This window comes from Haliotis cracherodii, unplaced genomic scaffold (genome assembly GCF_022045235.1).
Source record: "Haliotis cracherodii isolate W230 unplaced genomic scaffold, xgHalCrac1.p SCAF_2, whole genome shotgun sequence".
Classification (NCBI taxonomy): Eukaryota; Metazoa; Mollusca; class Gastropoda; order Lepetellida; family Haliotidae; genus Haliotis; species Haliotis cracherodii.
The window spans coordinates 66188044-66204733 of record NW_027266275.1 but is presented as its reverse complement, the minus strand read 5'-3'; the positions used below and the strand labels follow the sequence as shown (position 1 = coordinate 66204733).

The following is a 16690-nucleotide window of genomic DNA, read 5'->3' as shown; positions in this document are numbered from 1 at the left end:
TCCAGAAGAAAAGCGTTTTACATGGCGTCAGCCAAATCCAATAAAACAGGCCGGCTTAGATTATTTTTTAATCTCACAAAATTTTCAGTATTCAATTATTAAATGTGATATTAGTCCAAGTTTAAACTCTGATCATTCTTTGATTTCGATGACATTTAATTTATCAGACATGGAAAGAGGAAAAGGATATTGGAAATTTAATAATTCTTTGTTGTACGATAAGGAATATGTTGAACAAATAAAGAAAATAATAAAGTTTACCCTTAATCAATATGAGGATAAAACATATTTGGAAGGTAAAAGGTATGTGATTAATGATCAGTTATTATGGGAAACCATATTACTTGCTATTAGAGGAGAGTCAATATATTATTCATCCACAAAAACAAAACAAAATATTGCTAGAGATAAAGAATTACAAACTAAACTGTATGATCTGGAAACAAAAATAGATAATGTAGAATTAGAATTGGAAAAGACCAAAATATTGAGCACCATAGATGAACTAAAAGCAGAAAGGGAGGATATATATAAACTTAAGACACAGGGATTATTCGTCAGGTCAAAAGCAAAATGGATAGAGTATGGGGAAAAACCCAGTAAATATTTTCTGCATTTAGAACATAGAAATTTTTAAAATAAATATATTAGTGAATTGATAAAAAGGGATGGAACAGTAATTAAAAAACGAAATGAGATATTGGAAGAAACAAAATTATTTTATCAAAAATTATATTCCAGTGAAGAATGTACACAAATTAATTTAGAAGTGCTTTTCACTGAGATAAATATTCCTAGACACAAATATTTCATTAGATTTAGAAGGTGAAATATCTTATGAGGAAGCTCTTGTAGCATTAAAAAATATGAAAAATGATAAAAGCCCTGGACCTGATGGCTTTCCATCAGAATTTTTAAAATTCTTTTGGAATGACATTGGTAAATATCTAATAAATTCTCTTAATTATGTATACAGAAATGAATCTTTATCAATAACACAAAAACAAGGATTGATTACATGTTTGCCTAAAGAAAACAAATCTAAATTATTTCTAAATAACTGGAGACCAATATCACTTTTGAATACCTCATATAAATTAGCATCAGCAATAATTGCAAACAGAATTAGAAAAGTACTACCCCAAATTATACATGAAGACCAAAAAGGTTTTGTTCCTGGAAGATATATTGGAGAAGTGACGAGGCTTATATAAGATTTAATGGATTATACTGATACATACCAAATACCTGGTCTATTATTACTCATAGACTTTGAAAAAGCTTTCGATTCAGTGGATAGAAAATTTATTTTAGATGTTTTAGAATTTTTTAAATTTGGACCAAATATACAACAGTGGGTAAAAACATTTTTTAATGGTATGGAATCAAGTGTTCTATTAAATGGTTTTGCAAGTTCTTTCATTAAACTAACTGAGGTTGTCGTCAGGGCGATCCATTATCACCATATTTATTTATTATGTGTGCTGAAATACTGGCAATTATGATTAGGAGCAACAAAAAGATTAAGGGAATTCAAATGGGACATGTAGAACATATCTTAGCTCAATTTGCTGATGATACTACTCTAAGTTTAGATGGTACAGAAAATGGCCTCTATGCAGTAATGAATACATTACAGTTTTTTGCTAGATTTTCAGGATTAAAGGTAAATACAGATAAGACCAAAATAATATGGATTGGATCCAAAAAGAGATCACGGTATAAACTATGTAAAGAATGGAAGTTAGATTGGACAAGTACAAAATTTATATTGTTAGGAATAAATTTTGATGTGGACCTTGAAAAATTATTGGAGATTAATTATGAGGAAAAACTGGAAAAAATTGAAAAGGAAATGAATCAATGGTCAGCAAGAAGTTTGACACCTATAGGCAGAAATGTAGTCTTAAAATCCCTTCTATTGTCAAAACTAAACCATTTATTCACTGTAATACCAAATCCTTCAGTCGAAACTATTGAAATTTTTCAAAAAAAACGTTTTAGATTTGTATGGAAGGGTAAACCAGACAAAATCAAGAGAAGCAATATTTCATTACCTAAAAAATATGGAGGAATTAAAGTACCCATTATAAAAGATGTTACAGCAGCACAAAAAATAGTATGGGTGAAGAGATTACTGTATAGTCAGTCCAAGTGGTCAACTCTAGTTTCTTATTGTATACCGAATAGAAACAGATTACTATGGATGGCAGATGCTATGTACATTAATACTTACATCATCCCAAATGTTGTAAATTTATTTTGGAAAGATGTTTTGGAGGCATGGTCGCGATACCTGGGAATGAATAAAATAAAGACTAAAATTGAATTTATAAGCCAATCTCTATGGCATAATAACAATATTATGATTGGAGGAAAACCGGTATTTTATGGAAACTGGTTCTGTAAAGGTTTAATGTTTATTTGTGATTTATTGAAGGATAGCGGGGAAATATATACCTATGAAGAATTTGTGAAAGCGTACAAAATTGAAACTGATTTTCTTACATATCAAGGTTTATTAAGTGCTGTCCACCAATATTGTAAAACCAACAATTTAGATAATTATACGGGAATATATTTACGACCAATATTACCCTTCAATGTATCACTTATAATTAATTGTAAAGGCGGAAGTAAAGACTTTTATAACTCTCTTCTACAACCAAATTTGTAAAAACCCATGGTATGCTAAAGTGGGAAAATGTTTTACAAAAAGATTTTAGTAATGAAGAGTGGGAAATATATAATTTGATGGTTAACAGATGTACACAAATTGTAAGCCTAATTTGGTTTCACCTTAAGATACTACATATACACTATATTCTTGCAACAAATAGTTATTTATTTAAGATTGGTTATGAAGATACCCCCACATGTACTCTTTGTAAAACTTGACCAGAAACCATTATTCATATGTTTTGTGAATGTCAATATACAATTCATATTTGGGAGGATTTGAAAGATTGGTTAGGGACAACAGTGGAAGGAAGTATTGATAGTAGTAACCAAAATCTTTTAATTGGATTTAAAGGAAAAAACAATAACCCATTAAATATTATATTTTTAATTGCAAAATTTGTAAACAAATGAGAAAGAAATCAATTCCACATTTTAAACAAGTAAAGTGGGAAATAATTAAATATTATGAAGCTACAAGATCTATTGCTTTCTCAAATTGTAAACAAGCTAAATTTTTCTCTTTTTGGTCTTCATCCCACACATTATTCAAGAATACCAAGATATGATTTAATACTACAATTTGTCTGTTATTCTGTATAGAAACCTGATACATGTATATAGATCTACCAGATGTACCAGAGAAACAAACTACTGAATGTACAACAAGGCGATTTGAATATATACCATGCTGATCTTAATGTAATATGTTCCATGTATACTTTGTATTTGAAATGATGGGGATAAAAAATAAAACCAAAAAACAAACTCTCCATTCCTTAAAAATAATGGGTCTCTGCTCCATTATTTTTAAGGAATGGAGAGTCACTCGGACATTCCCCTCTACATCATATTATCTGGACCCCAGACAACTTGAAACCCCGCCTAACAGACAATGTTTATGTGAAATAAAAATACTATTTCATGCAATGATACAATACACAATACAATTTTTAACTGTAACGATACAAGAAAATACACTTCTTCAAATAAATTACTTATTACTCACATAATAAGTTCCCCCCTCAACCAGCATTTCAAGATCATTATTAAAATTACCACTACGACAATGTTGCTACAGCTAGATTTGAAATAATTATAGTCAAGAAGTTTCCATGTAACTTGACATAAATATGCGTATCGTGATACATATTGTATCATGTTATGTATCATATTGTGACCTTCCTGTATCTTTTCATCCTTACTTGTCAGTTTGATCAGAATCAGTTTATTCTCAAAAACCACAAAAGTTGGGACAAGAGCATATTACAATAAATAATTATGTATATGTACAAAAAGCAGACACGATGGCAGTTAATAAACAACATGTGATTACCTAGCATTTTTAATACTTTTTGATGAGGGAGGAAAGCCAGAAGACAACGATATCCCTGTGACATTCAGGGGTCATACATTACTGAGCATGGCATTAAACAACAAACAAACAAACAAACAAACACAGCAGCCATAAACCAACTTATGACATGATGATCATAATGATCACCAATCAGCCTATCAAAACATCCACGGCCACACAGGTCTGTTCAAAGCAGCAACAAACAATTGAAGGCATGTGACTGACTGGATTAAGTATTGACACCTAGTCATCCATTAGCATCCTAAATTTACATAAGTAACACAGTGATTAGCCTTTGAAGTGGATAAATTATAAAATGCCATGATTAGAGTTAGGAAATTCAGTATTGATATGATGACAGACACACCTCACAGGTCACTTGTGTCTCGGGCTGGGACGAGTCCAAATTTACTACCTGGATGACCACCCCTCGATTACCCTACCCTACCCGGGTACCCACAGTAAGTCTCTGGAGATGTCTCAAAATGTCTGAATGATCACATATGTCAATATAACCTGCATTTTCAACGCATGTCAAAAGCATTAAATAAGTTCAATCAACTTACACAAATAACAGACCCCTGCTTCTCTCTGATCCTTCTGGGCTTGGATTCGAACATGAACATGATGGTTGGCTTGGCATGTGCATAGCCATGGTAAGACGTTGTGACAGTTTCAACACTGCTTCAATATGGATAAAATGAGTCTATGGCTGTGCCTACTGGTGCAGCTAAATATGTCATCAAGGTAACTTACCCAATGTAACTCTTCCGCATCTGGAGTGTCTGTTTGTAGGACAGCGGTTTGTCAAACACATGCATCATATGGCGTAGTCTCCTGTAACAAATTATACTCGGTGAACACCCACAATAAATCAAGCTGTCATTTTGACAAGACACATGACTTTACATGCTAATATAAAAAGTGCCACTGTATACAGGAGATCGATTGAAAAAAGCTTTAAGCTCATTGTGTTCCACTTTATATAATGCCTGATACAGATCAATGAAACTGTCAGTATCACACTGGCCTTGACCCCTACAGTTCTAAAAATACATTCACATGATTCACAACAAATTTGCACAGACATACATTTTATCTTTTTGTAAAAACTTGAATTAAGTAATTCTAGGGATTTTTATTGCACCTGTTCACAGATTAATGTCACACACACAATTTCTCATGATCACCTTGGCAACTTTGAGAACAAGTTAATTGACAGGTCTGCTTCTCATAATCAAATGTAAGAAGTCTTTCATGAATCAACAATAGACTCTATATCTGAATTTGTATCCAAACTTTTATTACAACCAACCTTTTATGTCAAGCCATTAGAATTGGAGCTCATTAAGCTCCTCCCTCATGCATCGTGTTATATAGGCTATAGGCCTAGATCAATGAAGCTGTAATTAGCCTTGGCCCTTTCAGCTCTAAAAATACATATACTTAATTCACAACAAATAGGTACATTGACACGCTTTAAATCATCTTGTAGGGGCTTGCACTACATTTCACAAAGACATATGGACACTTGACGATGTTAAAACGAAGCATGTTAGCTTAAATTAAGTAAGTTTATTGAATCTTATCGCATCTGTCCAGAGATTCGTGTCACACACTGGTGTGTTGACATGTGTGCTTGTCGCGATCAACATGTATGAGAAGTTTATTTGATGAAACAAAAATAATTCTGAATATGCATCTAAACTGTTTTCACAACCAACCTTTTATGTCACCCCATAAGAGTCGACGGTAGCAGCGTTAGCCAGTCTGCTTAAACTGCGACCCTGACTGAGCTTCTGGAGCTCTCACGACTGGAGTCAATAAAGACTCACTTCCGCCCCTAGCTCCATACATAATCAATAGATGTCGCTAGATGTTTGGCGGAGTTTGAGATTCTTCAGGATGCGCTTATAATATAGTATTATATTATCTTGTCGACTATGAGAGAAACAATTGACGGCACGCGCGAGGTGCAAATATACTCACTTGGGAATTAAAATGGCCACAATACATTATAGAAGCGTGTTATACAACAAGCCCCTTTTACGCCCAGGTGAAAGTCCGACCCAAGTTTATAAATGAAAATTCGCCTGATTATAAAGTCAGTAATTAGGAAAGCCCGTTGTAGTCACATTAAATACAGATCTACATGGTGAAATTTGTAATTCATTGAAAAATGAAATTCATATTTATTTTTAAACATGTGGAAAGGCCGCCTTTAACTCCAATAAGCGAATGAGTTAAAACATGGAAACGAGTGGTGATCCAATAAAAATGACAGAACTTGAAGTTCGCGCAATATATGAAAATTGTATTGTATTGTACAAACATACATTGAAAATCTGTACAGTTGCACATAGCAAGCGGAAAGAGTATTCTAATATGTATAACTTGTTTCCAATACCACTCATATATGTGTACAAATGTATTTACACTAAACTAAGTAAGATTGTCAATTTTCTGCGTTCATGCATATCTTACAGTCAATGTGTATAATGGCTGTCATTTTAACCTGGACAATTAACACTGTAGGTCTCAAGAGACACAAAATGTCCGATTAGGATTTTTTTTTACCACAGCACTTATTTAGATATATGTATTAAACAATCTGGTCATGCATACACTGAAGTTGAATTAAGTTATATCTTAATTCAACCATATGAAAAGTCAGAAGGAATGGGTGCATAGTCAGAAAGAAATGCGAACATTAATGACTTGTAGCGTAACCATTGAGTTCTAGGTAACTTTTGTCATTGAACAATATATCACGTGACTAACCACGGGTCCGGGTAGTCCTGTGGGTATCCGGGTCCTGCTCAGTGCCCACCCGACCAGGGTATCCGGATTACCTATCCCAGCCCTAATTGAGTTTCGTTTTCTTTTAATCGTATCATTTATTGCCACTGGGTTATGAAATAGAGCATAAACATGTTTGTACTCGTTATCATAATGTAATAAATGAAAAAAAATAATTGTAAAATTACTGAAACATATTTACGTTTTGTAAGTTGCCTTAGTGAAAAAGACTGTAACATATACACAATGTGATATGTAAATATATAGTGCAAGGATTCACACACTATGCACACCCATGTTTAATTCAATACCTCCATAAACGGAGACGATATTGAACATGTTGAAGACAATTCTTTGAAAAAAGACTCTTGAAAAGGGAAGCCTTAACTATTAGTTAGTCCGTAACCCCAGATGATCCCTCTGTTTACGTTTACGACATCAAATTAATCGTGTCCATATTAACCGTTAGTAAACGTGTAAGTTCCAACAATACATCGTCTACATGCATGAACTACAATCTTCCCTGTATATGATGGGTGTCTAACTTCGAATTTCACGTACATCCGCCGCAGTTCCATGTCTAGTGTGTACAGTTGTGCTGAAACTCGTCACTCCTTGATTAACCGGAAGGCACCATGACTGTCAAATTAAAAATAAATCAGGTTTAATTGTACATACACAATACATACCATCACATAATTATCATATATGTATGTGGTATGAGAGTTGGAGGAAGCGCACGTACAATCTTGTCGTCCCCCCCACCACGAATCAAAAATGCGTTACGACGTATGTACCAAGATCTTGGAGGTAGGGCCGTGTATTGTTCTCATCTGGTGACATCTACAGGATATAGAGAATCTCAACCGAGTGTCTTTTGATATCAAAAGACACGAGGGTGAGATTTTATTTATCATCCAACATCATTCTTCCAACTTTTTCAATTTGTAGACAGTAATTAGCAGTGTTTTCAGTGTAAAAAGTACTGCTAACAGCTTCAGTAGCAGAGCCATTAGTGATGTCATTTGATTGTGACGTCATGGTAACCGGTGACGTCACAATGGTCTGCAAAGCATTGTGATGTAATTTCATTGCAGCGATATCTACAGTGTAGATATCGCCTGATCTCATCCAAGCGATATCTCCTGTGGGAGCCAGTTTTGGATGATAAATCTATTTCCAAACATGGTATCGAAGTTAAGAATTTCCGCCTTTTCTATAAATTGTATTAAAATATAATATCTTTTACAACCTAAACTAAATTGAAGTTAGGTGAAATGGGGTCTCTCTCAATGTCAATTGTCAAATGTCCACATGTGAAAATGTGTCACTCCGCACCAGTGGCGTGAAATATGTCAATTTCTCTACGGACTTTCTCGCACATTTTCTTAAAGTTACTTCTCTGATAGTTATCGATAATTGATTGATATTTAGTTAGTGATACTGAAAGCCCTAACTAAGTATAAGAAAACATTTCTTTAAAATAATTGTAACCTTTCTTCTTCTGCTGTGTTGAATCAAGGAAACTAGACTTGGTTTAGTTTGACCTAGACTTGCCTAGGCTTTTAGACTCTCTCTCTCTCTCTCTCTCTCTGTGTGTCTGTCTGTCTGTCTGTCTGTCTCTCTCTCTCTCTCTCTCTCTCTCTCTCTCTCAACATGGTAAAAAAACCCTTTAATGCGAGAGTTGGAGGAAGCGGACGTACAATCTTGTCGCTCCACCACGAATCAAAAATGCATTGCGCCGTTTGTACCAAGATATTGGAGTTAGGACTATGTATTGTCCTCATCCGGAGATGTCTATAGGATATCTATTTCCAAACATGGTATGGAAGGTTAGAATTTCCGTCTTTTTTTTATACATTGTGTCAAAATGTGTGTGTGGCTGCTATACTAATCCGGACTGATGCCTATTTCTAGTGCTAGCTCACTGAGATACCATGCCGCAGTTTAACATGAATACCCCACTCAGACACAGTATACTGACTTCAAGCCGACCAGCCGACAAGAACCATCTTTTAACGTCGTTTGGTATGACGCGGACGATGGATCGAACCCCGTACCTTCCGCTCTCCGTTCGGACGCTCTACCACTAGACCATGGAAGCGGTCTTCAACAGATAATTACGCACAGTTAGAACATGGGGGCCAAGTGTCAAGTATTCGAACAAGTAGTCAGAGACACATAATGCACAATAAAGTCACGTCGAAGAGAAGGAATTATACAGATCCGCCAATAACGCGTATATCATCCATGCTACGACTCGACTTCGAACTGAGAACGTTTGACGTGTGATGGTGGCTACGGCGCAATTTCCCATCCAGGGCCTGAGCAGGACTTTGTCTTGTCAATGGAGAAACTGGTCAAAACTGATCAATTTATCTAGAAAGTCTAACATGTGCTTTATAGGAGACAAACCGGGAGATCTTGGCCGCCAGGACAAGACGTTGACGTGGTTTGCGTACAGAAAGTTGGCGGAAGTCCTTGCCGTGTGCGATCTTGTCATGTTGAAGCAGTGTTTTGTGGTTCTGCTGCAGGCAGGACAATGAGACTAAGTATCTGGGTCCACTTGCACAAAGCGATCTTAGCGTTACGACTATTGCAAGCCTATGTTAAAGAATGGCAGTTACGATCATCTTAGTGCAAAGATCGCCTTGTTCAAGTGGGCCCCGGTCGATATAGCGTCGGCGATGTCAGACTGGGATCGAAAACGACCAGATCTGTTTTGACGTCACCACGAATTCCTCCCGGCACCATCACACCTCCATCATATGGCTCAACCTTCTGAACACCTACCCGTCGTCCGCCGTGTATTCTGATTCTCACATCAGTTCCGAAGAGATGGACTCGATTCTCATCAGAAAAGAGAGATATTTGAAAGTTCCAGTTCTGCCACTACCCATGACATTCTCTGACGTCGACATTTCAGGTGTCCCCGCCGTGATATTGCTGGAATATTGCTAAAAGCGGCGTAAAACCATACTCACTCACTCTGACGTCGATGTTGGCGTCTTAGGGCTACTCAACAGAGCGCTCTATATTCCCGAATACCAAGCAATCTTGAACAATGTCCATCTGCAGACTAGACGATCAAGACTGGTTGCAGCTGCTGGCGTCACCGTCAAACCAGAATCTGCTCCTGAGGTTGAAAATCAGAAGGTACCGGCCCTCGCTGGGCCTGGTCTCGGGAGATCTCCCTCTCCAAGGTCTGTTCCTGGTACTGCCAGCGTGGCGAAAATGAGTCACCCGTCTGGGGATTGTGATGTGCGCGCAGCCTAAGATTGTTGCCCCATGGCGATGGGTAGCTCCCATCTGTATCATAAAGATGGCCCTTTCTGATGTGCGCACCACAGGGATGTGTGTCTGCAACTAGAGATCTGTTGTAAAATGACAGACAAAAGAAAGAAGAGACCTATGTTTTATCGTAAAAGTGAAACAAACAAGAAATGGTTATTCGATGGTCATGTATTTGATACGGGCATCATAGGCGATATTCCAAGCATCATATCAATGAGTATCTCCCAACAGGTGACGTGCATGTGACGTCCCAAGAAATATGAGGGCTCATAATTTCACAATCTGTCAGCGTTTTTCTGTCTCCGCCCATTCGTTCTTCCAGCGACGATAAACCCGAACACGGCGATCACCAAGGAATGAGCAGAAGCTCTGCCAGTCGCGGATCTGTCAGCGTTATGCTGTCTCCGTCCAGTCTTCGACGTTGATGTTCTTGGGTCAAGGCCATTCCACGGGCTGGGCTGTAGTTGGAACACCCCCCACACGAACATGATTTGTGTCTGCAGATGATGATCTTACGTACAAACAATAGAGATGCTCTCGTGACTGTACACCAAAGATTTACGGATTTAATTTCACGGTTAACAGTAATGAGCAGAGTGAAGCAGGTATTGTCTTGATCAGCTTGAGTTGGTTTACAGATACAAGACATTCTCAAACAAGAATATGACCAACACGAGCACAGAAGCACGCCCCGACTCGCCGTGTCATCGATGTCGTCAGCCGCCCGATGAAGTCATTGGGTATCCGTTGCCAGTTGTCCCTGAGTGCTGCTTCCAGCTGGTGGCGGTTCTGAGGTGGATGAGGATGCCGCCTGATCTAACGGTCCAGATGATCCCACAAGTGTTCATTGTTTCGTGAGCGAGCTGGTCATGGGGGAACGGCGACGTTATGCGCAGCTAAGAGTGAGTGAGTGAGTGAGTTGGGCTTTACGCCGCTTTTAACAGTATTCCAGTTATATCACGGCGTGTCAGCTTAATGTGAGAGGAAAGCCCGAAGTGATGCAGGTCTCAGACGTTTACCACTTCGGTGAAACCCACGAGCACGGGTACGGTGCTGACAAACCTAGAACCATAATCGGGGCGAACCGGGATTCGAACCTACAATCAAGGGACGCAACTATGCACAGCGAATCGCGGCGCCCTAGACGACTGGGCCACCCGTGACGAGTTTTGCAGTGTGTGGCCTAGTTTTGTCTTGATGTAGGTGTTTTTTCCTGTTGCTGTTGGCGGAGGAATGGTAAGACAACAGGTTGAAGAACGTCATCTCTGTAGATCTGGCTGTTGAGTTTGCCATGGATGATGACAGGTTCCGTCCGTTGGTTGCCACCAATGTCTCCCTAAGCCATCACCCAATGCCATCATATGGATGCACTTCCTTATTGTGCCATTCGTTCTTCCAGCGACAATAAACCCGAACACGACCATCACCAAGGAATAAGCAGAAGCCCTGTCAGTCACGGATCTACCAGCGTTATACTGTCTTCGCCTAGTCTTTGACGTTGATGTTCATGGGTCAAGGCCATTCCGCGGGCGGGGCTGTAGTTCGAATACCCGCGACTAGGAGATGATGTGTGTATGATGATGTGTGTCAAACTATAGAGATACAAACAATAATGATTGTACACCAAAGATTCACAGATATATCTCCATCACTCAGACTCATTGTGGATAATCTGATTAATTGCGGGAAATAAGTATTATACACATTCTTCTCTGTACAAATTTGACATATATTAAACTTGTACAGAGAGGAATATATAATGTATATGTAATTTATCATTATGTAATATGTCAGTATTTGTGTAATTTAAGAAGTAAACGACTCGTTGACTTTGATTGTCGTACAATAAAACACTGCAGGGAGAATAAACCATGAGGGGCGCAGCCCGATAAACGATAAACAACGACCACAAGTCGTTTATTTCTTTATGTGGGATATGTGGAACATTATGTACAGCCTCTTTTTCTGTCGAATTTATATAATGATGACTCCCTGAATACAATACGACCTCAGCAATGTCGTATAAGAGCAATTTATTAACAGCGAGGTGACGTTTGGTATTTCCCGGATATTCTCACTGTTCAAGTGGATTATCTTCTTCCAATACCGACTGTCATCTCTCGCACTTTTGATTGCGACCCCGTTAGTCGTCTCTTACGACAAGCACGGATAGCTGAAGACCAATTCTAACCTGGACCTTCACGGTTATGTGTGTAATATTCCAATGTTTGTAATATATAGAATGTATGTTATATACATATGTATTTAATATATGTATAGTATGTAATATGCAAAATGTATGTAATATATGTAATGTATGTAATATGCCAATGAATGTAATATACAATGTATGCAATATGCTAATGTATGTAATATACCAATGTATGTAACATGCCAATGTGTGTGAGATGACAATGTATGCAATATGCCAATGTTTGTAATATGCCAATGTATGTAATATTCCAATGTATGCAATGTGCCAATGTATGTAATATGCCAATGTATGTAATATGCCAATGTATGTAATATGCCACTGTATATAATATGCCAATGTGTGTAATATGTCAATATATGCAATATGCCAATGTATGTAATATGCCAATGTATGTAATATGCCAATGTATGCAATATGCCATTGTATGTGATATGCCAATGTATGTAACATGCCAATGTATGTAATATGCCAATATATGTGATATGCCAATATATGTAATATGCCAATGTATGTAATATGCCAATGCATGTAATATGCCAATATATGTAACGTTCCAATGTATGTAATATGCCAATGTTTATAATATGTCAATGTATGTACCATGCCAATATTTGTAATATGCCAATATATGTAATATGCCAATGTATGCAATATGCCAATGTATGTAACATGCCAATATATAAAATATGCCAATATATGTAACATGCCAATGTATGTACCATGCCAATATTTGTAATTTAATATACCAATGTATGTACCATGCCAATATTTATAATATGTCAATATATGCAATATGCCAATGTGTGTGAACATTTCATATGTATTCTAGCGGGAAAACGTGAATGTGCTTCATAAAAAAGTGGTGTAAATGTTATCTTATGTTATTGAACATAACAACATATTATTTGGCCATTCGTTTGATATCCACAAATCCACAAATCCATTGCCGTACCCACACCGAGCAACATGAGACAGAGCGACATGCCCCGAGAGAGGGATGGTGTAACAACCTAATTAACCATTTCAAGATCGGGTGTAACCACCATTAACGTTGAAACAGGCGAGGCAGCGGCTGCGCATTGCAGACACCAGACGACTGAAAACAGCCTGGGGACGTTGTTCCAAAAACGTGGGCTGGCATCACCCTGCTGCAACATGACGTTACCTCGCCACATGTGCACAAAGGGTAGAACATCACCTCGTACGATGTCGTCTCGGTAGCGTACGTCATTCAAATTGTCATCAACAATGGTGTGTTGAAATTAAACTTACCATAACACTTGCACACCAAATTGATTATGTTGAGTACGCAAACGTCGCTAAAACGTTCTTCTGGACGTCTGCAGACATTTGCTGAAGAAACCTGGACTTATCTGTGAACAATATACTATCTTTGTCTGGTCTTTTGAACCTCAGGTGCTGTCGACACCAAGCCAGGTGTGCCTGATGGTGACGTGGAAGCAAAATTGGGCGTATCGCTGGGCGCCAGGACCGGATGTTGTGCTTCCTCAAACAGCTGCGAAAGGTTCTTCCACTAATTGATCTCAACTCAGAAACTGTCCGAGCTGTTAATGTAACAGTTTGGTAACGATTCCGTAGATGCACCAACTGAATATGGTTGTCTTGTTGACGCGACGTCCGGCCCTTGGGAAATCATGAGTGTTGCGCAGCTGAAGATTAACGCCCCCAGAGAGATAATATTGTGGTTCGATGAACATAAACGTCTGGCTACTTCGTCTGGAAACATTCCTGTTCGCAGCATTCCCACGACACGTAGACGTTGATTTTCGGAAGGCCGTGGCATTGCGCAAGCGTTATTGACGGTGATTATTTTATAAGCATGCGATCATTGTGTGCTGTTTGAATTCAAAATCCACGTGCAAACATCCAAATTATGCGCCGTGCATGAACACGAACGTGCAAATTGTGAATCATGCCTGTAAAGGTGAAGAGATGTCTTCATGAATATGTATTTAATTTCAGAATAATTTTTTCGTTGAACTTTATATGCAGCACAGTTACTTTTTTCCGTTAGAATATTTCAAGCAAATAGTTTGCAAAAGATATGTCCGCTGCACAAACTTTTTGTACCTGGGGCCGTTGGACTACATTCCATGAAAAGAGAATTACACGTAACATTTCACGGTGATATTCACAAGAACCGTCTCAACCTCCGGCCATGGAGATGTTAAAGCAGCACTGTTACGACGTAAATTGTAATAAAAAGGTAAATTGTAATACTTACAGCAAATTGTAATAATTTTGACGTAAATTGTAATAACAACGTAAATTGTAATAATATTTGACGTAAATTGTAAGACGCAAATTGTATTAAAAATTGACGTAAATTGTAATATTCTCTACTTGCGGTAAAATGTAATAAATTCTTACGTAAATTGTAATAACCTTACTACCGTAGTGTCCAAGACGCAAATTGACTAGAAATGATCTTTGTCAGTTGAGCTTGCGTTTCACATGCACAATTCGAGAAATACTGTGTATGATGACAAACGTACAAAACTGTTAAGTTAGGGATGGTTGGTATAGGCTTTATCGTACAATCGTCATTAAAGGGTGGTGTCAACATCGATAAATTTAAATGACAGAAAGATCCATCCTCGGGTTAAAAATGATCGGTTACACAACCGTATATTCGACAAATAATTTAATTGTGACATATTATACAATACTCTTATAAGGCTATTCAAGATGTTTTTTGCATGTCTTGCTTCAAAAGTACGTTGACCAGTTCGACACGACTGAACGAGGGATGACGAAGGGTACAAACACAGGCTGGTCAACCAGTGTGTCGATTTGCAGTGGAAACGCTATACGAGTTGATAAGGAGTACATGATCCTTTTCTTGAAACAAACGAGGGAATTTAATCATATTTATACAATTCATTTTATTTTGACGAAGAATTCAAAAACAACAAATGAGTTGACAGATCCCGTGCATACACAAATAACATCCGGTATCTTCGGATAACACTTGTACAGTTTCAAAGAGTATACGAATTATCATAAATTTCTTGCAATCAATTGCTGAAATATATCTGCTTGTATCCAAATAGAAAGGAATTGAAAATTTATAATGAAAATATGTTTGTCACTAAAGTAAATTTTGACCTTGACCTTGACCTTGACCTTGAAACGTACTTGGAGATCATTACACTCGTCAATCGTTGGTGGATTGCGCCAAGAAACCTTGATACGAAATATATACGTACAATAATCCCCTGAAAACATAACCTCCTCTGACAGATTAAGAGGATTAAAGTAAGTTGGGCTAACATCAAGCACTGTAATAATATACTGTAATAATATACTACCCTTATCACTTTTTTCTGAAATTGTGTTAAAACTTCTAAATTTGAGACTGCAATATATATCTTCAGAGGTTATTTCATACACTATGTAACAATTGTTTTACACCATTTCAAATTTGGTTTCATGCTGAATCACTCTTTTCACTACTGCTAACACACTTTAAATGCAAGGAAAGCATCCCAAACATATATTTTTATACATAAATATATTGTGTTGATAACCGCTTACTTAACTTACAGAAATAACGCTCCAGTGAGTTTATATATATACAACAATGTTCGATATATCAAGTTTCAAAAAGTTCTCACACCCCACACAAAGTCATATTTAATGACGATTGTACGCTAAACCCTGTACCAACCCTGACAAGGATAGGTTCTAGTCATTTAACGCCTCTGACACTAAACTTATAAGGTTATTACAATGTACGTAAAAAGTTATTACATTTTACCGCAAGTTGAGATTATTACAATTTACGTCAATTTTTATTACAATTTGCGTCTTACAATTTACGTCAATTTTTATTACAATTGACGTTGTTATAACAATTTACGTCAAAATTATTACAATTTGCTGCAAGTGTTACAATTTACCTTTTTATTACAATTGACGTCGTAACAAGAAATCTTGGTTGTTGGCAGATGTTCATTTCTGATATATGTACCATACCATACCCCCCCCCCCCCCCCCTCCCCCCACCCACACACACCCACACCCACACACACACAGTCCGACTAAACCACACACGCAAGCACACACCACACACCACAACTAAACCACACACACACATACAGCATACCAAACCAGACACACACACTACTAAACCACACACACAGCCACACACATATTCACCATACCAAACCAGTCACACACACATACACTATGCCAAACACAACGCACACACGCACACAGCAAACAACACTACTAAACCACACATGCACGGACACGCACACAACACTACTAAACCACACACACACACACACACACACACGCACGCACGCACGCACGCACGCACA

At 37.6% G+C, this 16690-nt stretch overlaps 1 protein-coding gene across 1 annotated transcript in view; it reads right to left on the bottom strand.

The window, feature by feature from the left end:
• Positions 1-5848, bottom strand: part of LOC139469450 (5-phosphohydroxy-L-lysine phospho-lyase-like) — a 71552-nt gene extending 65704 nt beyond the window's left edge. The window contains exons 1-2 of the mRNA XM_071251628.1: positions 5761-5848; positions 4793-4873 (exon numbers count right to left, since the gene is read on the bottom strand). Of these exons, the coding sequence (XP_071107729.1) occupies positions 4793-4860 (68 nt within the window). The 5' untranslated portion in view covers positions 4861-4873; positions 5761-5848. The remainder of the gene's footprint in view (positions 1-4792; positions 4874-5760) is intronic.
• Between the last annotated feature and the right edge of the window lie 10842 nt (positions 5849-16690).